The sequence below is a fragment of the Copadichromis virginalis genome, linkage group LG18 (assembly GCF_057382275.1).
Source record: "Copadichromis virginalis isolate Kocher_CV1m ecotype Utaka linkage group LG18, C_Virginalis_male_GT1.1, whole genome shotgun sequence".
Lineage (NCBI taxonomy): Eukaryota > Metazoa > Chordata > Actinopteri > Cichliformes > Cichlidae > Copadichromis > Copadichromis virginalis.
This window is the reverse complement of record NC_140635.1, coordinates 33,546,769-33,572,656: the sequence shown is the minus strand read 5'-3', so window position 1 is coordinate 33,572,656 and position 25,888 is coordinate 33,546,769. Positions and strand designations below refer to the sequence as shown.

At 40.0% G+C, this 25,888-nt stretch overlaps 1 protein-coding gene and 1 long non-coding RNA gene across 3 annotated transcripts in view; one reads left to right on the top strand and one right to left on the bottom strand.

Moving 5' to 3' along the window:
• Nucleotides 1-2,002: 2,002 nt before the first annotated feature.
• Nucleotides 2,003-24,744, bottom strand: klhl20 (kelch-like family member 20). Of its 2 annotated transcripts, XR_014916309.1 has the most exons (15): nt 24,482-24,744; nt 22,173-22,236; nt 18,496-18,753; nt 18,264-18,372; nt 17,641-17,847; nt 12,533-12,691; nt 12,255-12,349; nt 12,022-12,137; nt 11,682-11,865; nt 11,432-11,575; nt 11,177-11,310; nt 9,736-9,944; nt 9,522-9,628; nt 8,541-9,097; nt 2,003-2,749 (listed from the first exon to the last, which is right to left on the bottom strand). XR_014916309.1 is itself a non-coding variant. In XM_085438340.1 (14 exons), the coding sequence occupies exons 2-14, from the start codon at nt 22,193-22,195 to the stop codon at nt 9,013-9,015; spliced, it is 1,830 nt and encodes a 609-aa protein (XP_085294466.1). In that variant the 5' UTR covers nt 22,196-22,236; nt 24,482-24,744; the 3' UTR covers nt 8,504-9,012. The 2 variants fall into 2 exon arrangements, 1 of the variants encoding a protein (XP_085294466.1); XM_085438340.1 differs by lacking the exon at nt 2,003-2,749 and having other exon boundaries at nt 8,504-9,097.
• Nucleotides 24,745-25,134: 390 nt separating this feature from the next.
• The window catches only part of LOC146688359 (uncharacterized), a 38,854-nt gene continuing 38,100 nt past the window's right edge, over nt 25,135-25,888 (top strand). The window contains exon 1 of the long non-coding RNA XR_014916531.1: nt 25,135-25,313. This is a non-coding gene — a long non-coding RNA (uncharacterized LOC146688359). The remainder of the gene's footprint in view (nt 25,314-25,888) is intronic.

Sequence of the window (25,888 nt, the reverse complement as noted above, 5' to 3'; positions counted from 1 at the left end):
CTCTTACTGGAACAGTGGCGCGGCTGCCCCTCTGTTGGTCTTCCTTGGTCTCTTGTGTTCTGGGGGCCTCTGGATGTCTGGAGTTTTGATCTCCTCCATACCTGCTTCACACCCTGGAGGACGGGGCTGTGGCCCCCTCACACTCCCTAGCAGATCGTTACATGGAGAAACCTTTGGAATACAAGCGCGCTGATCCACACAGGTATGCACACGGGTGTTCACTGCTCGTAGACCCAAATTACACCTTTCTTGGCTGCTACTTCGAAGCACATCTGTCCTGCGTGCTGCACAACAACATTGAATATTTAGTATTTACTGCTGTTTACACTTAGCTAGATTAATGCGATGGTGTTGTGTTTAGTATGTTGCTTTGTTTGGGTTTTTTTTGTCTTTTTTTGCTTGTTTTCTATTCTTCTCTCAACAGGTGATCCAGGAGATTTTTATTTTTTTTCTCCCCCCCTTTCTCACTGTCCCTCTCCCCTTCTGTTTTTCCTTTCCTTCCTCTTTCTTTCTCCCTTTCCTATCCCTCACTCATGTCTGTCCCGTCTGTAACATCTGAAAATAAAATATAATAAATAATAAAAACAAAGATCGACCAAATGGACCAATACGGCAATGCCACGATGATCCATTTGGCAAAGTAAATCCATTGGGTATCCTTGTTGGTCTTCAGACAACAATTCTGATGGCTAAAGAACCAAATGGGACAGGCGAGGAAAAAAGAAAAAGGAAAAGATATATATGAATCTTATAAAGTTTGTATCTGTCTTGTGTGAAACTTGTATGAAAAGCATACAAGAGTGAAAACAGATATAAGATCCCTTGAAAAATTATATAATGAAACTTGTATGTTTTGGATACTTACTAAAACAATGTATGAAAGTAATGAGAAAGTGGCCACTTTCATGAGTAATCACATATAAGTTTTTACTATTTCTTTTCCATATGGGAACACTCCACATTTGGGAAATATATCATTTAAAATAAAACCAGTGTTTTTGTTGCATTTTAAAACTCTAAAGAACTAAAGAGTCTGGCACAAGAGGTAATGACCATCCTGAGGCCAGGCCACTGCAAATAAATTAGCAGGTTTCAGCAAAGAGAGGGCTCGAGTCTGGCAGGTGAAAAAGCTGAGCTGTGTCTCCGTGAGTGGTTAGTCCTGGAACAAAAATGATTTTTTGAGTGATTACTGATTTAGCAATAACACAGATGTAGTGTTTTCAGCCAATCACCAAATAAACTTTTAGCAAGTTAATTGTCCTGCGAATGAAAATGTCTAGCAGTACTTCTGCTATAGAATAAAGCTACCTCGCAGTTTCTGTGTGTAGATTGCTTGGAGGGGAAAGCAATTTCCTTTAATCTTCCCTTTCCTGTGAATAATCTGTGAAATTCTTGCAATATTTCCTCTCATATGACCCTTTTCCACAGGGTGTTGGGTGTCTAATCCAGAGGCAGTTTAACACCCGAACTGGTGCAGGTGTAAACAATAGAGGCACCAGCATGACACCATATAATTGCTGGGTCCAAAGTTGGAACCACTGAGTCAGTCACTAGCTATTGGAAGGGCTACCACAAGAAATTCACTAATGATTGGCAGATATATGTCACAAATTCTGTCATATGACATTACTAAAATATTACTGCAACCTCTATGAAATGCATTTTCATTTAACCAATAATTTGCCCATAAATGAGGCTTTTTAACAAATCAAACTGCTTGAAAATTGATTAAAAATTGATTTTTTAAAATACAAAATTCAGAAAAATAGCCCTAACAAAACACAGTGTGGGTACCTCAGTAAACATGTTTCATGATTTTTAAGTATAATTTTGCAAATTAATGGGCAAAAGAATGAAAGGGAGTAAACCAACTCACTGTAAGGCACTTGAAGTACAATTTTTCAAATGCATTCAGTGCATATTATATGAAGTTTTATTAAATTTTTATGCAGATGGGCTGATTTCTGGCATATCCCCCTATTAAGACTATCTTCTTGAGCAAGTACTGACAGATTCCATCACAGCTGCTTGTTTTAGATCTCTCAGCAGACGTCTCCTCGTACCTGTGCCTCTGCCGTGGACAGTGTTCTTCAGCGTACTGTAACAGTCGCAATTGAGTGGTGTCTCTTTAAGACAACCTAATGTTTAGTGATGTCACAAGCATGCGCCACTGCCCTCTGGTGTGTATGGAAGAAACGTGCCTGCATATGGACACATGGACTGAGATGGTCCTCATATCTTTACTTCCCTAACTCAATGTAGCGTTACATGTTGTATGAACACTGCTCGCCTCGTATGATAAAACGGCAGCCGTTCAATCGGGCCTTGTAAGGTTTGTGCAGAGTGTGTTTATTAAAGAACAATCACTGTGGAATAGCCAGTACCAGTGTGGCCGTGGGTTTTTGACTGCTGCCTCCTCTCAACCACTGAATACAACCCATGCTACAGTACCATACAGTGAATATTCAGCTTTTAGTGAAGTAGATGGAGACGCAGTGAGTTCTGAGTTAGTGTTGGCAAAAAACCTCTGCATTCTGAGTGAATTTTGAGGTGGCACAAGATGTGACATGACAGTTAAGATCACTTGCTATGAAGATTCAGACTCCACTCAGACTCTGTTTTCCCAAGAAAAACAGGATGTGTAATCCCCCTCTTCCACCCATAATTTACACCGATTGACATGACACCACAGCTTTGATGGGAACTCCAGTGGGGCCAGTGCCACACCAGACTACCTTTAGCCACACCCCTGGATAAAAACAGAGAAATAAAAAAGATCATTATATGAGCAACTTCTGTGACAACAAAAGCAAATTCTTCTCTGATCTTTTCTCTTACAACAACAAGAAAGTTAAAAGAAACACGATCGTCTGTTGTGCTGCTGCGACTAAACATCATTTTACTTCTCTTCTGTCATTAAAAAAAATCCTTTCAGTAGTTGGGAGACAAAGAGCAGGCTGCTGATCCTTAACCAGTTCTTGATCCTCAGTGGTTACCTCTTATCTTCTCAACAATAAAGAGAATCAGAATCACCAAAACTAAACTGCAAGGGATGCGGAGCAGAGACCAGGGTTCAACTGTGAAACCTTGGACATTAGCAACCATATGGAGCTGTAATTTAATGGGAAACCAGTCTTGTTTTTGAAACCACATGGATAGCACCTGACCAATCAGTAATGGCCTGGAGCATGTCAAACTTCTGTGTTCTTCCAAAATTTCTTTATACCTAATCCTAAGCTTCTGGTTATAACTTAAAAAAAACCTAACAGTGGTAAGTTGATTGAAAAAAAAAAAACTAATGAAAGTGATGGTAAGTCCAATTCTAGACATGCACCAGTTGTCTTGTGTAACCAGTACAATTAGTAATTCAATATCTGTAATGTATTCAATTTTGATTTGAATGAATTAGGTATAAGAAAAAAGGGTATCACCAGTAGTTATGCTATTTTTTTTACTTCTTCTGTGTTAATATAGCTTGTTTTCAGATCTACATTTCACTCTTAAAGTTTTCCTTCAAATTTTGCCAGATAGTGACTAAAAATGTACTCTTTTTTTGAAGTTGTCTGCTTGGCTCTTTTATGTGTCACACAAAAGTCCTCTAATATGCTCCAATAACACTAAGATTGAGATTTTGATTTTCCATGTATTTCAATAAGTGCCCTGCAAAAGGCTAAATTATAGATGATATAAAAGATGGACGCAGCTTCTAGGTCTGAAAAGAGAAGTCAATGTGGAAGTCCCTTAAGCCTGAATTGTTTTAAAAAAACCATCTTGTTATTTATAAGTTTGTAGAGTATGACCCTACAATAATGCATTAGAGAAAACCCCAACAATCATATGAACACCAATGAACGCCCTTTTAACAGGAAAAAAAACTCCAACAGAACCAGGCTCAGGGAGGGGCAGGGCCATCTGCTGTGACCAGTTGGGGAGAGAGAAGGAAGACAGGATAAAGACATGCTGTGGAAGAGAGACAGAGGTTAATAACAAGTATGATTCAATGCAGAGACTATTAACACATAGTGAGTGAGAAAGGTGACTGGAAAGGAAAAACTCAATGCATCATGGGAATCTCCGGCAGCCTACACCTATTGCAGCATAACTAAGGGAGGATTCAGGGTCACCTGGTCCAGCCCTAACTATATGCTTTAGCAAAAAGGAAAGTTTGAAGCCCAATCTTAAAAGTAGAGATAGTGTCTGTCTCCCGAATCCAAACTGGAAGCTGGTTCCACAGAAGAGGGGCCTGAAAACTGAAGGCTCTGCCTCCCATTCTACTTTTAAATACTCTAGGAACAACAAGTAGGCCTGCAGAGCGAGAGCGAAGTGCTCTAATAGGGTGATATGGTACTACAAGGTCATTAAGATAAGATGGGGCCTGATTATTTAAGACCTTGTATGTGAGGAGCAGGATTTTGAATTCTGGATTTAACAGGAAGCCAATGAAGGGAAGCCAAAACAGGAGAAATCTGCTCTCTCTTTCTAGTCCCTGTCAGGACCTAAAATGGCCTAAAATTAGCTAAGACTGCTGGGTCTAGAGATGCTTTTTAAGTAACGGTTTAACTACTGCTAGCTTGAAGGCCTCTGGTACATAGCCTATTATTAGAGATAAGTTGATCATACATTTGGACAGATTTCTAGAAATGCTTAACCAACAGTTTTAAATTCTCCCTAATGTCGCCTGCTCTGGCCCCTGGAAGACAACTACCCGTGTTTGGTGGTGTAGCTTTGCATGTCTCAGAATAGAATCGCCAATTAGTTTGATTGCCGGGGGGTGTCGCTGAGTGGGGAGACAGAATTAGACACATGAACTGGTTGGTGTACCAGGCTTCTGTTTAAACTACATTTCCTCCTCACTGTCACCCAGCCATCCGGTCTCCCCAGCTGCTCAGGACAGTCTGCAGGGGGACAGCTATATAGGGGGGCCTACGCTACCTTCGGCTCCACAGGCTACAGGGACCTGGCTATTTTGAGGGTGCAAAGCAGAGTCTCCAGTTCAGTGATCCTGGCCTCCAGAGCTGCAAACAGGCTACATTGAAGTATCATTATTGCTAAAGGAGGCTGAGGGGTAATTAAACTTACTTAAACTTAGACTTATATCACTTTTAACAGAGAAAAAAAAAAAAAGGAAAAGAAAAAGAGAGAGAGAAACCCTTCCGGGAAAAAGTTTAATCGTTGTCATAGTGAACATGGTGAGCTAAGACAGCTCGCTGATACACAAAAACAAACATCTGCAATTACAACCACGTTTTGGGTGAGGCTTCTCAAAAGGCTACCGACTGAAGGCTGGCTGACAATTATAATACAATGCATCATTAGTAGAACATATGACAGAAATACCACTCAGTCTGGGAACCATATTTCTCTTGCTTTGGTCTAAAATCTTTTCCAAAAATGAGGTTTGGTCTGCCTTGTGTACTTATAATTCCATCAATAACTGCTTCGTTAAAAGGTTGAAAAAAAAAAAAAAAAATCATAGTTGTTTATAAATCAAGGACTTAACACTCATTAGAACAAGCATGCTGTCACACAGCTGAAAAATTGGGTGGTTTAAATAATAAAACATGCTTCTTACAACAAAATTATGACAACCAAAGTAATAAGATGCATGGACTCTTAAACTGAGTGGCATTTCCTTGTAATTCTGTGGCAGTTGAAAATAGCAAAATGTTTTTGGAAGAGTCTTCAAGAAGCAGGCAAACAGTTGTTGTTCAGCAACTGCGTATGTGTCACAATTCTTCAACATCCAAAAAAATAAAAAATAAAAAAATAAAAAAAATAATGAAATGGTCAACGATTCATCTTTTCAAGTGAGCATTTCTGAAGCATAAACATTCATTTTTTTTTTTTAAAGTGGAGCTCTGCAAAGAGTAACTACACAAACAGACAGCAGTTCTGCCTCTTGAAATCCTCCCCTGTGTTAGCAGAGAACATAATCCAAAAACTACCCAAAAAAATGTAAATAAATTAAAAAAAAACAAACAAAAAACAAAAAAAACAAAAACACCAACATTCAGGTTGTGACTCGCTCGCTTATGACATTTTAGTTTATAATAAAAAAAATAAAATAAAAATAAAAAAAATAAAAAAAGAAAGAAAAGAAGGAAAAAAGGATGTTTCAGATTCCATAGTTTAAAGTGCAGAGCTGCTGTAATGAGCTGCATGTGACACATGTAGTGTTGCATGTGGGAAAAGAAAACTGCTTCTGCACAGCATCAAGGCAGCGATGCCTGAAATGTATGATTCCCCAGCTGACCTGTGATTCTTTTTTTCCATCCCAATGTCTGGAAACACCTTTATAAAATATAATTAAGAAACAAAAGAAAAGATAAAATCTAAAATACATTACCAATCACAGTGCAATAAATTCGGAGAAGATTCATTCAAAACTAAATTTCACCATCTATTTAAACTCTGTGAGAGATCAGTTGTACAACCATGTACCACTCATCTGTATCACCCTTTTCTGTATAAGTGCTGCATTATGAGCGTCCACCAGCAGGCGGTGCTGTTACACTGTATGATGACAGAACAAAAGCAAGGATGTGGGAACTGAGAGCAGAACAAAAATGGACCTATGGCTCTGTAAACAAATATATATTGTCACACTACTACGCACGTAGCAATTACTTTATAGTTAACAGTTCTATTCATGTGGTCCATCCTGTTTTACTGCATTTTTAAAAAGGCTATTCACACAACTCTGAAGTTTTGAAACAGAGACTGCAAAGAAGGTAACAGAACTCCAATTTTTTTTTTCTCCTCCACTTCCATGAGAGATGCCTGATTTCTGTGATTAGGGACAGTATGGCTACAGAAGCAGAGTCCTTTCTGATTTTGAATTAATTACAACATCATTATGCGAGTCTGCGAGGTGCAGCATAAGTTGTGGTAAAGCTGTCACACAGAGAATCAGTTGGATGGCTTACAAACAGGTCCATCTGTAAGCTATCCAATGTTTGTAATATTTCAATATGATGATGATTTCTTTTTAAAATGAACTAATTTTATTTTATTTTTTTTTTTAATTGCACTGGCTATGGCTAAAAAGAACAGATTTCTCTGTGAGTTTTACTGTAATGACACGCAGACACGCCAATCAGCTGTGTCCACATTTGATCAGTGGGCTCAGTGTCCAGTACAGTCAAGCAACCCTGTTTGCTGTGCATCAGAGAGCGCTCCAACATCATTCTGTGTGTGCAATTTAAAATGCTCTTCAATTCTTTCTTTCTACACTGCACATTGAACAAAATCAAGGAAACTTCCTGAAATTGTATGCATGTTCTTAAACCTTAAATAAATTCAAACAAGATGGAATTCTTGGCAAAAGACTCTTGGTGCCGGCAGTGTGATGAAGCATCATCGAGTGTTCCCAAGTAATTTTTTTCCCCATGTAGACATTAACGGCTGCCTGTGCCATCTGTGATTGAATTTCTAGTACGCAACATCTTTACTCATATTTCGAATGTTCAACCATTGCTAATCAGCTAGCCTTGGCTATTCCTATTTCTGGTTTTCCTACTTCCTGGTCAAATAGACTGCATGGACAAAAGTATTGAGCCACACTTTTTAAACGTTGAATTCAGCCGTTTCCAGTTCTAGTGCTGCAGTTGTAAAAATCAAGCATCTAGCCATGCAGTCTGACTTCACAAACATTTCCTAAAGAGCTTATTGAATTTAAGCATGACACTGCAATAAGCCAGTTTAATGTTTCTTCCCTCCCAGATATTCCACAATCAACTGCAAGTCGTCTTATTCCAAACTGGAAGCATTTAGGAACTGCAGCCTCAGAGTGTTAGACCACATCAAGCTACAGAGTGAGGTCACCAGGTGCTGAGGTACATGGTGTGTTACCAACACTCGGCACAAAAATTGTGCGCCAGGAGATCATAGCATAGGTCTCTATGGCTGAGCAGCTCCTACGGGTATTATGGTAGGTGACCCAGTAGTTTGGTCCATAGCTGTGCAGCTGTTCTAGTCTTTGATGCCAGGCAACTTCCAAAAAACAAGCTCATCCAAATATACCATCTTGGACGGCACGAGTTCTTGTTCTACTCTGGACAACTGTCACAAGCTCGTCTCGACTCTAACCAGAAAATACAGTCCAAGATGGAGAGCCTTTTTGGGAAAAACAGAAGAAGTTCCTTTCATGGCACAAATCTAATCATTTGAAGTGCTGAAGTAACATTCGAGGTTGATTTTTTGATGTCTCGGTCCACTTGGGGTGAATTACATTCTTCTAAATAAAACAAATAAAATCTTTAAAGACCTCAATCAACAAAAACAGCTACAGTACCAAAAATATGGTTTTCCTCTGTGTGTCCATAGTAAACATGCAGATGCCTTCAGAAGGAAGCTGCCTGACTGTTACTGATTAATGCTACACATGAGGCCCAGAGGAAAGCTGTACGGTTCAAAGCCTATGCCAAACGGAATGAGGGAGTTTGAGCTCTTACAGTCAGTATGCAATGTTGTATCACCAGGAAATCTCACAATGAAGAGAAAGTATGTTTGCCCACTGGGTGTCTGTTCTTTAAACTTACTGAAGGCGGTGGGTGGTCAGCAGCAGCAGTTTAGGGGGGGCTGCCATATAAAGCAAAAGGAAGATGAGCAAGGCTTTCGGCTGCTGTTAAATTTCTTCAGAGGACACTCACTCCCAGCAGCTTTCTTGACTAAAGGTAAGCACCGGTTTAAATCCAGACCACAACGCTTGGAAAATAACTTTGAAAAGGTTCGTCCTCTCTGAACTAGAAGCTTAATGGTACTTGGTAGACTTCCGCTCTCAGTGCACTTCATGGCGACCGTGGTCAGTCAGTTAATGACTTTGATTTGAGGGTTGGGGGTGAAGTAAAGTTCAAAAGTTTGTCCTTCTATTGTCGTCTCATCTCCCCGTCCTCCTCATGGTTCTCACATGTCCACCTGGTTCACAATGTTTCTTTTGGAGGCACAAGAGTCAGCCAGAAGAAGCGCCAGCTGATGAGAAGTGTGTGTGGAAGGAGAGGGGCGGTGGTGGCATTACCAAATATGGGATTCACAGTGAGTCATTTTAATGACGCCCACTCCTCCACCTAACCGGCGGTAGTTCATTCCTCCGTACAACCTAGAAAGAGGAGACAAGTCAAAGAATGCCAACAATGCAAACACAGGGCTGCACAATTAATCCAAGTGTAATCTCCATCACCATTTTTGCTTCCCACAATTATATAATCACATTTGAGCAATATTTAAAATTCTTGCTCTGCCATTGAAAACACAAAGAAAAAGCCACTCAAGCACTCCCTAAAACTCAGCCCCTGTCCACATGTCTGCATGTACTAATCACAGCTGTTCACTGCGTCATGCAGCTTGAAGTTCCCTGCAGGAGTCTGTGTGGCTGCAACCAGAGTTAAGATTAGCATTTGTGTTCAGTGTCACAGCTATGAATTTATTTAACACATGTAGACGCACATCACATAGCTAAGTGTTTGACAGCTGTACTTGATGTATAGTAACTAAAGAACTGATCCTACTAGAATACCATTTACCTCCACGTGTTGGCGTCAGGGTCATAGACTTCTATAGTTTTCAGATACGTCGTGCCATCAAAGCCTCCAACTGCCATCAGTTGACCATTAACCACTGCTAAGCCCACCTACAGACACACATAGTTACTCCAATGCCTCATACAACATATGGTATCATTTAAGGTGTGCATTAAAATACATAAACATCCATCATCACTCTCCAACACACACTCACCCCACTCCGTCTGGACGTCATTGCCACTACAGGAGACCATTGATTGGTCCTGGGGTTGTATCGCTCTGCGCTGCTTAGCTCTGTGGTGTCGTCTCTACCTCCCACAGAGTAAATCATGTCCTGATAGACCGCACAGCCAAGGTGCTTTCTTCTGGTTCCCATGGGGGACACTGTGTGCCAGCGGTTCTCTTGAGGGTTGTAGCGCTCCACTGAAGAGGAAAGAATGAGGTGATTAAATAACAGGAGAAAATGGCATAAATATATAGACAGATTTCAATCATTGGTTCAACTAAGAACATCGTTCAAATGTGGTTATCAATGGGAAACAAGAAACACCACTTACATACAGTTTGGTTTGCTTTACCATTAACTTTAACCAATAAGAGTAAGTGTAACTCCTTAGCTATTGGTCATTAAAGATAATCATCATCATCAAGCCTCTGTAATTGTATTCAAGCCCCAAATTGCAACCCTAAACTGCTCCCTGTTGGTCAAACTTAACTGAAAAAGTTTCAGTTTTTATTACACTGCTTTTAGACATAAGTTACAGCATTTTGTCAGATAAAGTATCAGTTTTTACACACAAATATAATTCAACAAATTCTTTTAATCTAAGTATTTTAAAAATGTTGCATTTTTTTTAAATCTTCAGCTTTTCAACTAAAATCTGTCTAGTTATGTTTAGTAATTATAGTAGTCAAAATGTGACACTGTGCACTGGAAATTGTTATAGCGATTCAACTAAAGAAAAAGAAAAAAAAAAAAAAGAAAGAAAGATTTAAGACATTTGACACCCATCCAAACTGAGGCATGTTTGTCATTTGTTTTAGTTTCTGTGTATTTTTGACATTTAAAATATTTATTTTTAGGCCTTTTTGACACTATAGAGGACGGGAACAGAGAGCAGTGAATGACACACAGGAAATGTCCAGAGCCAGACTAGAACCCAGGCCCCTGTGGCAGTCTTTATCTAAATGTGGCTCGCCTGCTCTGTGAGCTGTTCTGGCAGCAATACTTCAGACATAAAGACTTGAACAACCTCCAGGGAGAAAACTGAAGGCAATTCTGAAGTGCCAAAAACTGCAGTTCCCGAAGTGGCCATTTGAGCCTTTTCCAAACATTTGTCCATCAAGGACTGTTAAAATGTTAAAATAAAGTGCATAATAACAAAGAAGTTGTTTACACTCCTATGGATTTCCCCCCTTTTAAACATTACAGCGATCATTTTTGTGCTGCCATATGGGGCTGCATCTGCTTGCTGTTTGGTATAGACAATCTATGCTCTCATTTGGTGAGTGAAATGCCACTATTTGAGATTAGTCTATTACTTGGCACCAATTAGCAGGTACCTGATAACCAAATCTTGCTAAGGTTAGCAGATGACTTAGTATTTCTCCATCTTTTTTATACAGTCCATGCTTACACATGATTCAGTGCACACCTGTGTTTAATGGAGATGTCCCATCAGATCCTCCTACAGCATATAGAAATCCTCCCAGTACAGCCACAGCTACACCCAGTCGCCTGGTGCTCATGGATGCGACACGAGTCCATTTGTTCTCCTTGGGATCATACCTGAACACAGCCAGGTTGGCCATTTAATTCCAAAGAATCATTTTTGCATTAAACTAACTTTTATCTAGTAGCCACCAATGGAACTGGAAACCCAAATAGTATAGTACAGGAAATCTGCTACCTTTCAACTATGTTGAGACAGGAAACTCCATCCTGCCCTCCCACTGCATACAGATATCCTCCAAGTACAGCGACGCCAACACTGGTGCGACAAGTACTGGTGGGGGCCACATCGCTGCTCCACTGGTTGGTTTTAGGATCGTATCTAAAGTGGAGGTAATCATGTAAATAGTAGAATAAGACACACACACAAACAGACTGTTGGAAAGCTGTGAATATCTACAGTGAAAGCCTCAGGGACTGCCGCTGACCTCTCCACAGAGTTGAGATATGACGAGCCATCGTGACCTCCCACTGCATACAATAGATCATCCAGGACACTGACACCAACTCCACATCGCCGCTTACTCATTGAAGCTACCATCCGCCACTCATTAGTCTGCGGATCATAGCGCTCCACACTGGAAATAGCGTCACCGCTGCACCAACCTCCAACTGCAAGAGAAAGAAAGAAAGAAGAAAAAGTAAAAAATAAAAATCAGGCTTTTCCTACAAAATACCAACAGTCGACTGGTAAGGACTTAAATTAAAAACAAATAAAATGCAATATTAGGAAATCATGGTTTTAATTTCTGTGCCTAAGATACTGACCTGCAAAAAGGACCTCTCCACATCGGATGGGTTTCCTGGGTCGGGTTCTGGGACCCTGCATTAGCGGTCTCTCCTGTGGTAGCAGCAGGTAATTCTTGGCCTCATCCACCAAGTCTCTGTAACATTAACCCCAAAGTAAACAGTTTCATATTAACCACAATAGCATCAATTTCCTCGATTATATGTGCACAAGCAGGATTTTTACCACTACTCCCCTTACAAACAGCACTCACCTGCACTCCTCGTCACTCTTGATGAGTGGATCTGAACCCACTGTGCCCACGAGGAACTTGGGGCTGAGGAGTGGCAGGCGGACATGCTGTAGGACCTGCAGAGCAAATACAATTAAAAAAAGTCAAGCTTGAAACATTAGTCAGACTAGAACAACTAACTAAAAATGTAGTTCACAAACTATCAGAAAAACACTCAAACTAAACTAACAAGGAAAAATGGACTAAGAGAATTAAACCAAAGGAGATGTTGAATGTACTGCAGGCTTCTAGCGACAAACCTGGGGTAGCTGAGGTCTTCGCTCCTGGATGCTGTATTTCACCCAGGCCATCACGGCATTGAAAACCTGCTCCTCACTCCGCACGTTCAACTCATCACTGGAGATTATGTCAATGAGCTGGTTGGCAGGCAGGAGCATGAACTCCTCACTTTCCATTACCTACAAAAATGAAGTGCAACAGACAGTCAAAGAGAGCACTGTTTATTAAAGGTCTCAGCACATCAGTCAGCAAATCAATTTTCATTACCATCAACGTCAAATAAATTGTATTCACACTTTTTAAAGCAATTCACCTTTCTCACAAAAGCATGATGTGAAATCTCATTTCTACACTAACAAAAGCAAAACCTGTCACGGGGAATAATCTCGCTCTGTCTTTTCTTCTCTCTGTTCTTTGTTTTCCAAAGACAAATTGGCTTTTAGCTGATGACATTAAAAATAACTGAGGTGAGGTGACTGAATAGCTCTCATCAGTTCATTTCACAATATTTTAGTTGGGCTAGCATCCTGACTTTCTCCACTTAAGATCATTGCCCTGTTGATGCCTGCATTGTCGTTGCTCTGTAAAATGTGTTGGCACAACTTTGAAATCATTGCGTGAACATGGACTGGAAGGAATCTGGGCCTTGAGGTAGCAAAGTGCAATTTTTAACATAATGGCTTACAGTACTGAAAACAGAAAATTCACTTTAAGAGAGAAGTCTTAAAGGAGACCTACAGCACTGCTGTAACACTTTCTCAAAGTGTTACTGTGGACTAAGGTAATGCCACCTAGAGTAAGTATATGGTTAGACACCACGTTCGGAAGATTTTTTTTTTTTTTTTTTTTTTTTTTAAATGGGAAAGAGTACAATAACCTCAGTGTCTGAATTTAGCAGGAAATTAAAGGTCATTCTTTATCTTTAAGACATCCTACAGTTTAATAAGTTTGTGTATTCTAGTTTCATGGATAGATGGGTATCGTTGCATAGCAATGAAAATGCAAGCTATAACTTACAATAATATTGCGTATAGAAATGGCCCTAGCACAGAACCCTTTTGTGTGTGAACAAGACTCCCTATTTATTAAGATAAGATTCAAACCACTGTAGTAAAACATTGTGGTCAACAGTACTGAATACTGCACTGCGGTCTAGCAGCACAGACCCTCACTAGTACTGTGATGAGATCTGAAACCCGACTGAAATTCCTCTGCAGATGAAAGAATAGCTGTAAAACAGATAACTGATAAAGATTTTTTTTTTTTTTTTTTTTTTTTTAAATAAAAGGACGGGGAAAAGATTGGTCTATAATTAGCCAAGACAGCTGGATCAAGTAAAGGATGATGACACAGCTGTTCAAATATGTCTCTAGAAGGGACAATACTTTGTGTACCTTCTGAGAGAAAGGTTTATGATCAGGGATTTGGTAATTAGGTTAAATGACAGCTGTTTAAAGCCACGATTTTCAAAGGACGGTAAGGTCTTGCATCATGCATGCTTTGCACCGTGCGGGTATATTTGTGGTGTTCGTTGCCTTTGTGGAAACATGGTATTGACAGTTTGCAGTGCATGCTATTCAGCTTCTTTTTCAGACTTTCAAATTCAATTTTATTTATATAGCACCAAATCACAACACCGGTTGCCTGAAGGCTCTTGTGCCCTGTGATATGTTGGCCCTTTAAACAGCCAAAATATCTTCACCATCTTTTTCAGTATTTTCCTTGTCTTTGAAGCCTTGGGCTAATTCCACTGGCGCTTCAGTTTCTGTTTTCTAGTTTCATCTTTTATCTGCTCACACTCCTTACGCACTGGTATGTATAGCTTCAGTATCCAAAACAGTAGCACATGTGCTTCCGCTAGCCACTTCCCTACACTGTATTTGTTAAACTAACTTGAGATGGCTATAACTCTGTTCCAACCACATGACTGATCTGGCAATTATTTATTTATTTATCTATCTATCAAATTTTATAGCAACCATGTCTCATATGAAGGTTATCTTGTGATAATCTTCTTTACAGGAAGTGCAGAATTATTAGGCAAGTTGTATTTTTGAGGAATTATTTTATTATTGAACAACAACCATGTTCTCAATGAACCCAAAAAACTCATTAATATCAAAGCTGAATGTTTCTGGAAGTAGTTTTTAGTTTTAGCTATTTTAGGGGGATATCTGTGTGTGCAGGTGACTATTACTGTGCATAATTATTAGGCAACTTAAAAAACAAATATATACCCATTTCAATTATTTATTTTTACCAGTGAAACCAATATAACATCTCCACATTCACAAATATACATTTCTGACATTCAAAAACAAATCAGTGACCAATATAGCCACCTTTCTTTGCAAGGACACTCAAAAGCCTGCCATCCATGGATCCTGTCAGTGTTTTGATCTGTTCAACATCAACATTGCGTGCAGCAGCAACCACAGCCTCCCAGACACTGTTCAGAGAGGTGTACTGTTTTCCCTCCTTGTAAATCTCACATTTGATGATGGACCACAGGTTCTCAATGGGGTTCAGATCAGGTGAACAAGGTGGCCATGTCATTAGTTTTTCTTCTTTTATACCCTTTCTTGCCAGCCACACTGTGGAGTACTTGGACGCGTGTGATGGAGCATTGTCCTGCATGAAAATCATGTTTTTCTTGAAGGATGCAGACTTCTTCCTGTACCACTGCTTGAAGAAGGTGTCTTCCAGAAACTGGCAGTAGGACTGGGAGTTGAGCTTGACTCCATCCGCAACCCGAAAAGGCCCCACAAGCTCATCTTTGGTGATACCAGCCCAAACCAGTACTCCACCTCCACCTTGCTGGCGTCTGAGTCGGACTGGAGCTCTCTGCCCTTTACCAATCCAGCCACGGGCCCATCCATCTGGCCCATCAAGACTCACTCTCATTTCATCAGTCCATAAAACCTTAGAAAAACCAGTCTTGAGATATTTCTTGGCCCAGTCTTGACGTTTCAGCTTGTGTGTCTTGTTCAGTGGTGGTCGTCTTTCAGCCTTTCTTACCTTGGCCATGTCTCTGAGTATTGCACACCTTGTGCTTTTGGGCACTCCAGTGATGTTGCAGTTCTGAAATATGGCCAAACTGGTGGCAAGTGGCATCTTGGCAGCTGCACGCTTGACTTTTCTCAGTTCATGGGCAGTTATTTTGCACCTTGGTTTTTCCACACGCTTCTTGCGACCCTGTTGACTATTTTGAATGAAACGCTTGATTGGTCGATGATCACGCTTCAGAAGCTTTGCAATTTTGAGACTGCTGCATCCCTCTGCAAGATATCTCACTATTTTTGACTTTTCTGAGCCTGTCAAGTCCTTCTTTTGACCCATTTTGCCAAAGGAAAGGACGTTGCCTAATAATTATGCACACCTGATATAGGGTGTTGATGTCATTAGACCACACCCCTTCTCATTACAGAGATGCACATCACCTAATATGCTTAATTGGTAGTAGGCTTTCCAGCCTATACAGCTTGGAGTAAGACAACATGTATGAAGAGGATGATGTGGACAAAATACTCATTTGCCTAATAATTCTGCACTCCCTGTAATCTTCTTTTCTTGACATTCATTCCATCATACATGCATGTGTGGTTTCAAACAAATGAAGGGGAAGGAATTACGGAAATGCCAAACTATAAAAATGAGTTTTCAGCATTCGCTTAAAAGAAAAACTAGAACCTCAGTTTTACCAAAACAGAGAGGAAATTAGAATACATCCAATTAGTAACGGCAGAGAAATGTTCCTTGAGGCAGGAGAGGCTGTTGAGGTTGTTGGGCTTGACAGAAAAATATAACTGTGTTTCATCCTGCAAAGCAGTGGTAAGAGATCCCATTAAAACCATTAACTAGGTGACCCAGGGGTAACATATAAAAATAAATAAATAAACAGAATTGGTGTAAGGCTTGAAGCCTAGGCACTCCACAAACGAGCGGTGCAGATTAGAGCATACATTGATTAATATGAATTCTAAAATATCTGTTTGATAAGTATGAAAAAAAAAACAAAAAACTATTAAGGAGAAGAACCGGTGATCCCAACCCAGCTTCATAGTATGCTAATAAGTAGCATTATCAACAGTATCAAAGGCTGCAGATAAGTCAAGCAGGACATAAATGGATTGCTCACCTTTATCCGAGTGCATAAGGACATCATTAATAATTTTCAATAACGCTGTTTCAGTGCTGTGTCTGTAACCTGATTGGAATTTATAGAAAATATTATTTACTCTAAAATCCGAATGAGTTGACGACCAACAACTTTCCTAAGGATTTTGAAAAGAAACAGATTGGAAATTGGCCTATAAGTATTTAAATCAGTGGGCTCTAAGGAGGTTTGTTTTTTAGTAGAGGGACGACGCTGGCTGGAATCCAGCCAGATGAAAGGGACCGACTGACAGGCAGGGTCAAGTGCACAAGTGTGACACTATATTCAAAATATCTGTTGAAGAGATTATTTGAGAGAGACTTGGAATATGGAGAGCAGTCTTTTTCCGTCTCTGTTCAGCCTTTCTTCATTCTCTTCTTTGGCGAATCTGACTTTTAACAGTGCGACATGATGCTGAATTGAAGAGCATATATTATTAAACCAGTTAACTAAGTCACTGATATCTGAAAAAATAGTTTTTGATGCAGTTACATCTGGGTTGCACATCACCAGCTGTTAGTATCTGCACCTTCACAGCCCGTTTGTACTTGACAGTGTGTTTTTGCCTGAAGTGGAGAAAGTGATGCTTTCACCTTTAGCAGGAACAGATTTCTATTTTATGTACTGTGATTTGTTGGTCTAAAGTCTGAAGCTTTGAAGTAGCTCCAACTGTCGTCTTTACCTGCATTTGTCTTCTTGTTGTGCGCACCACAGAACGTAAATGTATGGCCTTACTATACCAACAACACCATGATATGGCACTTTTAGATCATTTACAAATGTAAACCATTTTTATAACAGATGCATTTGGCACGACAGAAAGAAATCTCTATATCCTAAATGTATACTAACGTATGTATACTAAATGTAAATTTTGCACATTCAATCTAAAGCAACATGTAGAATCATTGTAACACGTAGCACTATACAGCGATTATAAACGACCGTGAACAGTTGTATGTGGGTTCTTACCTCCTGAAAATTGTGCTGGGTGAACTTATCTGCAATGCGGAGCAGCTCGCGGCAGGAGTGTGTGTCAGCAAAGGCCCTGATGCCCAGGCAGTTAGATGGATCCAGCTGCCTCTTAAGGAACTCGCAGCACGCCTCCTGGATCTCAGCAAGCTGGAGGAGGCAGGCTGCAGGGAGCAGCGTCTGGACATTCCCCTCCTCTACAGTCACCTGAAAGGGTGCAGATCAGGACATCAGATACACTGAGTTTTTTAGCTTTAGCAACTGATTGATCACAATGTGTGGTCTCCACAGCTCCTCCGTTTTTATGCATTCAAACTGTGGCTCCATGTCAGTCTCCTCACATCTTTTGAGAAAGTTCTGCTATAGTCAAGGTTATAGCCAAGAAACATGTTTTTCATTTTAATCATAGACCTTACTGTACTCTGCAGGAAACAAAGCCGCCTGCAAAGGTTTTGCTCTCCTGATTCGTACTTTTGGAAAACTTTGCCATAGACTTGTTTGGACAGGTTTTTTTTTACATTCAATATGCAGTTTCATCAGTTTGTCTTTTTTTTTTTTTTTTTTTTTTTTTTAAACTTAATGTGCACCTGCGGTTAATTCTAACAGCATGCTACCATCCCTACCTGTGATGTATAAGCAAAGTCAATCAGCAGCTCCATGGCTCTCTCATCAATGTCACGAATAACCACTTCCGTCTGCCTGCTCTCTGCCAGCTCTCCAGTAAACATGGCCCTGAAGAAGAACGGGAAAAAGAAAGATGACATTATTTTTTTGTGTCACAGCAATCACTGGAGTCCAGGAATTTAGCTGTAAATAAACTAGCCTGATGTGGGATCACACAGTGTCTCCTCATACCTGAAATAGGGGCTGCAGGCAGAGAGGATCACACGGTGCGCGTAGATCTTCTTGGCACCCACCACCAGCACCACGTCACAGAGCTCCCGGTGTTTTCTCAGCAGGTTGATCACCTCCAGGGTCTGCCTCGGGTGTTTGTCTGAGACGTAGGGCATGCGTGCAGGCTGGGGGACCCCTTCAGGGAGCTTGTTGGGGTCCCCCAGAGTACAGCGGCTGGTGATGTCCATTCCAGTGGCGTCCTGACGTGCGCTGGTGGCCCTGACATTAGCACATATCAATATACTCTTAGTTACATTAAATTAATTTCAATTAGAATAAGCTAGCCAAGAACCCACAGTGATGGTAATGCTGAGAGAATGCTGACCCCAGCCAGGCAGTCGGACCACGAACTTTAACAGGTAACAAAAGTGATGAGCAGTCAGGCTGCGCCCTCCATTTCTACCACTCATGTTTCTAAAGTACAATCACTGTGGTGATCACTCTAAAGTCTCTTTGTGCTCATTTTCATCTTTGCATTGTATTAATATCTAAATACTACGGAAAAGATCATGTGTGTTCTCATTAGGATGTGTTGGTGTGTGAGACTGTAGCTTATAGGTTTATACTTGTAAATGACAAGTGCGAGACAAGGTGTTTCAGGACATTTTGCAGAGAAACACATAAGTAACAAAGTACTTTCTCGTGGGAGTAATTAAGTTATATAGTGCATTACTTTACAAGAAAAGTGTTCCGAGTACATGCTAGGGCTGTCACGATTAGTCACGAATACGTCAACTATTAAAATCGTCGACGACTGATTTAATAGTCGACTTGTCGTTTAAAGCTTTGCAAGATCCCGAAAGACGCAGGAATAAGTAGTAGGATTTAAGAGTGTAATAACGGACTGAAACAGAAGACGGCAGCACTGCATGTACAAGGACCTCATATCACCATATCACCCCCCCTCCAAAAAAAAGAAAAGCACTTCACTCTCAAACTGCAGGCTTACTTGTGGTTCCTAGGATATTTAAAAGTAGAATGTGATGCAGAGCCTTCAGCTTTCAGGCCCCTCTTCTGTGGGCCTAGCTCCTAGTTTGGATTCGGGATACGGACACCTACTTTTAGGATCAAGATTAAAACTTTACTTTTTGATAAAGATTACAGTTAGGCTTGAATTAGGTGACCTTAAATCCTTCTTTAGTTATGCTGCAATAGGCTTAAGGCGCCATGGGTGGCTTTGTTCACAATGAAAAGGAGGAGAATAGGTCAAAACATGAAGCCAAGACTTTGTTGAGTGGTTTTGGGGTTTTTTTTGCAAAGTTATTTGCACAAACGAAACTCCTCCCCCTTTGTGTCTGTGTGTCTCTGAGCTTCTGTACAGGATTATCAATAAAATACCGGTAAAAAGTGGCTAGATCGTAGCCGCAGCAGTTCTGACAGAGGTTTCTTCCTGTTATAAGGGCGTTTTTCTCTACCCACTGTTGTCAAATGCTCGCTCATAGGGGGTTGTCTGGTTGTTGGGGTTTTCTCTGTGTTATTGTAGGCTCTTTACCTTACAATATAAAACGCCTTGAGGCGACTGTTGTTGTGATTTCATGGTATATAAATAAAATTGAATTGAACTGAATACAGTGTCAGTCTATGGCCATCAGCTGAACCTAATATAGCAAGGTCAGTACCCTGCATGTGCCTCAGCCAGTGTAAACTTATCCACACCGGTCGGTTGACTTGGTGTACCCCTGCATCTTTTTAAATCCCAGGATGACTTTGGGTTTGGGATTTACTTCAGCTCATGTTCCCAGTACTGGTCAAGAATTCCTAACACCTGAACGCATCCTCTTCACTTTGTGTCCTTACCATTACAGATGGGAGAAATGACATCATTGCACATACATGACCTTTGTTAAAGACGTTTTGTGGATTGTATTTAATACATAATGTAAAGTTTCAAATCTTAGTCAAAAAAAAAAAAAAAATTAAAAAATTAAAAAAAAAAAAATCAGCAAATAAATATCCTTTGAGTGACATATTTTCACATAATAATGTGAAAATAAAATGCAATGTAATCCAGGGCAACTCAGCAACAAGACAAAACTGCTGTGATATTTTTAAAAAAGGAACTTCATCTAGCCAGCATTCACAGGAACTGTTGGCCTGAGGAGAAAAGGTCATGATACACTGAGCCTCTAATGCTTTCACTCAAAACATTCTGACCTTTCATTATGTCATTTGAATTGCCCTAACAGTAACAGTAGGAAAAGTACAAAATTAAAAAGCTTAAGTAGGTGTGACGTTTTAAAGACTGGAGTCAAAGTAGTGGGGTAAATGAGGAGACATAAATGCTGCACCTATAGAGATTTTGATTTAAATTTAAACTGCTCCAGACTCTTATCAGAGACATTCGGGAAATTTTTTCTACTCCTGTAATTGGATGATGTCAGAGTAGGCGCCATTCCTACACGATTAGCTTTGGCTCTGGCGACACCCCACCGATCTGATGTTCAAACCTTATGTTTATAAGTGGCAGCCAATCAGATCAAAGTCTCTTAAAATGTGGGTGGTCTTTAGAGGGCTAAAATAGCTCATTTCAGACAGAAGATGAACTGAGGGGCCACACCAAGGTAGTATAAGATAAATAAGCATCATTTTGAACAATGACTCATACAAAACTACTCCAGTAGCCAAAGATTACAATTATGGACCTGAAAATTGACCTAACGAGTATCCTTTAAAGCTGCTGGTTGCACAACACAGGCAACTTTTAACTATAAAGCATAAAACAATAATTAGATACTGTCTTAGTGTTAACGTCTTAAATTAGGTCCTACCTACCCAATTACACACAGCTATTTTAGTTTTATATGACAAATGTAGAATTACGCTGTTTCATTTCACATTAATGACACTAAAACTGCCTTTACAATTAAACTTCCGGAAAATCGGGTCAGGATATTTTCTTTCCTCAGACAGAACAGAGAAAAGAGTTCACCTCAGTCACATTTCCAGTATTCTGTGTGGTTTCTGCTTGGACTGCACGAGTTCATGGCTGCAACACATGCATGAAACAGCTCATGTTTATAATCTGGATGGGACCTCAGCCCTTATACACTATTATGTTACATTATACAAAAATGCTAATGTTGATCATTCTTCCCCCACCCAAAAGAGAAAAAAAATAACCTAATGTCCATCCCGTTTCACCTGTAACATGCACAACAGACTCCATGAACACAGTTTTTCATTTTGCATAGTGGCTCTGGTGTTTCCCCTTACTGTGAAAAGTTTATTTTTAGCCAGTCTTGTTTCACAGACTCCTGCTCTGCATCGTGACACCACCTATCTTCTCCAGTGGGCCATCAAACCTAAATTTAAAAGCCCAACAAAGCAGCAGAGCTAAGGTCAGTACCACCAAGTGCTATAGAGAGTTCTGGGTAGAACTTCTATTGAACCAGCCCCTTTGATCCCGTAAAGAAGGGATTTTTCTGCCTTTTAAGCTTATGTGGTGACATAACAAGGTGTCAATGAGCCATAGAGGATCTTTAACGCTCACACTGAAGGAATTTGATTGAGGATTTCCGTGACTACCACATCTGATATAATACTGCCGTTAAAAAGAAAATTGGTAAACAGTAACCAAAGAATCTGGAATTAACAGCCACATACTTTTGCCATTCTTCCCAGAAAACTACCACACTTACCTGCGCATTGGCTTTGCATCCATGCACTGAAGAACAATGTTTGGTCCTATACTTTCAAGTTAACCTGTGAAGAAAAACAACACAAATCAGCATTTCCTGCAGTTAGTCTGACCCCCACAAATATAAGATAAAAACTAGTATTTTTTTATATCTGATTTGTGATTCCTGCCTGCTGATGGGAAAAAATTACAACCTCTTGTGACAGCAGAATAATCATTTTTTCCTGTGATTTACTCCACACCACAATCCTACCTACCAAATTGACCACTTCTGTCAGCAAGACTGAGACCAAACAATCTACTGCTATCAAATTATGATCCTGCAATAAAACCTACCTTTGTATGCGTTTTGCTGACACTATGTGTGTGCAGCCTTCTCTCTGTAAATGTTCAGGAACTGGTGACTCACAGTGTCTTTCCGCTTCCTTCACATCTCACTCCACTATAACAAATTCTTATAGCCTTCTTCCATTCCATCAATTATTTCCTATCAAACACTTTTATCATCATATCAACCAGTATCACCCCTCTGCTGCCAGTCTTAATTTAAGTTTTTTTCCACATCCAATAACTTTTTTGATACTCACTAAAGCATGGCTCTCTATAGGCAATCATAGTCCTCTTTTCCTCTTACCTGAGGCACACCTACACCAACCCTGGCTGGTGGGGATTGCTGTCATTTTTCTTTTTAATTTAATGCATTCCCATTTTACTGCGTAGTATAACTTAATTCGAACATCTTGGCTTTACCAGAAAACTCTGAAGACCCTGGAATGATTTCAATATTTTACAGTCCACCTAGGCCAAACAATGTTTTACCCAAGAAGTTATCATACTTTACTCCAAATTATGATCAAATTCTTATCCTCAGTGATTTTAACATTAAAATTATGTTCTAACTGGTCAACCATCAATGACCATTCTAAATTTCCCTATATGAATGAATCCATCCAAGCATTCATTCATTCATTTTCTTCTGCTTATCCATTTCATAAAAATCACACACTTGATTCTAAAAATAAAATATCAATAGTGTAAATAAAAATAAATATCTCAGCACTGCCAGCAGCTCTCTGTCTCACGAGTGGCACAGAATGCTAAGCTGGCTTCCACCAACTGTTGAGTTAACAGACTGCTATCTATCTCCAAACATACTACAAGTAGCTCTCACTGTTTCAAACTTCAAACACACTGCTACCATTGCAGCGAGATGGAAAGAGACAGCAGTAAATGCTTAAGCCTACTGTAATTAGTGAAGATCAGTGGACAGAAATGAGCTGAACAGCTGAAGTTAAATATCAAGATTTTTTTTATGTATGTAAATAACAGTTAACTAAAAAAGTAAGCTAATTCATTACATTGTTTAACGGTTGCACCTTTTGTCTAAAAGTAAACCTCTAAAATAAAAACCCCCACACAACAACAAAACAACAACAACTGGCCTTACTTCCAGTTGATGTCACTCATTCAAAACCTGGAGTCCCTCCTTCACACACACATTCTTTCTTCCTTCTCGTTTTTGTCATATGGTTACACTGAGGTGTCAAGTGTTTCAGCCAGCTGCTGCTGCACTAGATTAAATTAACCCAATCAGAGAGAAGTCAGAAAACAAGACCCCAAAATGGAAAGCGCTGTGTGGGTTCATCCAGACAGTAGCGGGCTTAGAAGGCTCATTTTAACGTAAGCTTTATTTCAAAAATATCCCCAATATTACTCCATCGGTCTACATTAACACAAGGCAGCTCTCTATGAGTTATTTATTTTTAGCTCTTCGACATGTAGCTTAGCTAAGACACGCTAATTGTTGGCTGATAGCTGCATTAGCAGTTACCAGACTGGTTGGCGATTTATGATTTCCAGTGCTGTGGTAAGAGTTGTGTTAGTATGTGACTTAGCCAAAGAGGAGATAAAAGGAGAAGTAACGTCTTCCGAGGCTAAATGCGTTCCAAAAAACTGAAAATCGGGACTAGCTTCTTAACGCTACTTAACTTCCCGAGGATATGTGGGAAAGCTAGTGCTACAGCTAGCACTGAGATAGGAATTCCCTTCACAATACAAACGTTAAAACAACCTAATACAAGCAGAGACAACAAATTTAAACTATAAACGACATTCAAGAATAATCCAAAGCGTTTAGACTATTTCTGGTCGTCAGAGATGCTGTTTTAGCATCAGCCCACAAGCCACGGATTGAATATTATAAACTGTAGTGCTAACATTAATTAAATCAGTAGTGAGCGGTATATACCGATACCATAAGCAATGACAACTACGTAGGAAAAAAGCAAGAGTGTACGAAACGGGTTTTACCTTAGAGTTCCATCCCAACCACAGACATTAGTCAGCCAGGCTCTTAATGTTTACAGTTTTAAGCCGTCGGTTGTTGAACTCCGCAGGTTTTCTTCCTCGGTAATATGCGCATGCCGAATGTCAAGCGCCACTTCCTGATAATTTGATTTCAAAATAAAAGTAGGGGACTATGTCATCGCACGTAAAGATAAATAATAAAAAATAAAATGTACCTGAAGTACTGTGCAAAAGTCTAGTGTAAGGGTCTAAAAAGTAGTTTGTACTATTCCAACGAGCTTGAAAGTCAACATTTTGTTTGAGCATCTTTTTTCTACAACACAGCCTGTCCGAGTCCAACAGGACAATGCCAGTGCTGATCGATGTAGCGGTTCCGAATGACAGCAACATCAGAAAGAAGGAACACGAGAAGCTGGAGAAATACCAAGGGCTCAGAGAAGCGCTCGAGAGCAGGCACGTGCAGGGGGGGGGGGGGGCTTGAGGGGCTTGAGCACCCGCCCCTTTCCTGATGAGTGCCCAAAGTGCCCTTTTGTTGAAGCAACTTTTACATTTTTTTTAATTTTTTTAATTTATTTTTTTATGTGTGTGGGCGCGCGGAGTCCTGTCTGTGCTCCTCAACAATAATATTTAACTATTAATCACAGTTTTGCTAAATAAAAGGATCTGGCTTGCATCAGTCACATGATCACATTTAACCAATGATCGCCCTTGACGGCAGAACGCGCTGGTTACGAGCCGGGAACGAGCTCACAAAGAGCACGCGCATTTTTTGCGGTCCGCAGCTGTAGGAGAAACTTACCATATTTCTTCCATACAGACTGATGCGACAAAACCAGTAAGTAGGTGTGCAGCGTACACTGTAGTGTGTAGCACACAGGAGTGTTAGCTTATTACGTACACGTTGGTAAGCTGTCTTGTTGCAACTGACGAACTGAAACAAACGAGCGTGCTGTGTGTGCAACAGCGCGACAAACATTACCTGTCCTTTTATTAACTGCACAAGTAGTGCTGGTCATAGCTGCTGGCTACCTGTGTAAGGCTGTCATGGGTCTGTAGCTCTGTCACCGTTTTAGGGAACATATTTAGTTTTAAAGTAATTTTCTGGGCTTTTCCTGCCTTTCTGGAGGGATTATATTTCACTAAAAAACGATCTAATATGCATGTCCACATAATTATGCATTATTATAATTATAATATATTAAAAAACACACTGTATTTTACAGAACATACATTAAGAAGTAGATTATATTAGATTTATATTTTAAATAAGACAAAATTTGAATTTTACAGCAGTAAAATTATTGTATCTCTACAGTTTAAAAATGTAATAAGCTTTGCCCCTGCACAGAGTGGATAGTGAAACAAATGGAATCATCATAATAACATTATTTCATATTTATTACTTCCCCC

Coding starts and splice junctions, on each gene's coding strand:
- klhl20 (XM_085438340.1), bottom strand. CDS start 22,195: ATGGATGCAAAGCCAATGCGCAG. Junction 12,138..12,254: donor AAGAGTGACGAGGAGTGCAG/GTGAGTGCTGTT, acceptor TTAATGTTACAG/AGACTTGGTGGATGAGGCCA. Junction 9,945..11,176: donor GACATCTCCATTAAACACAG/GTGTGCACTGAA, acceptor TTTCCTCTTCAG/TGGAGCGCTACAACCCTCAA.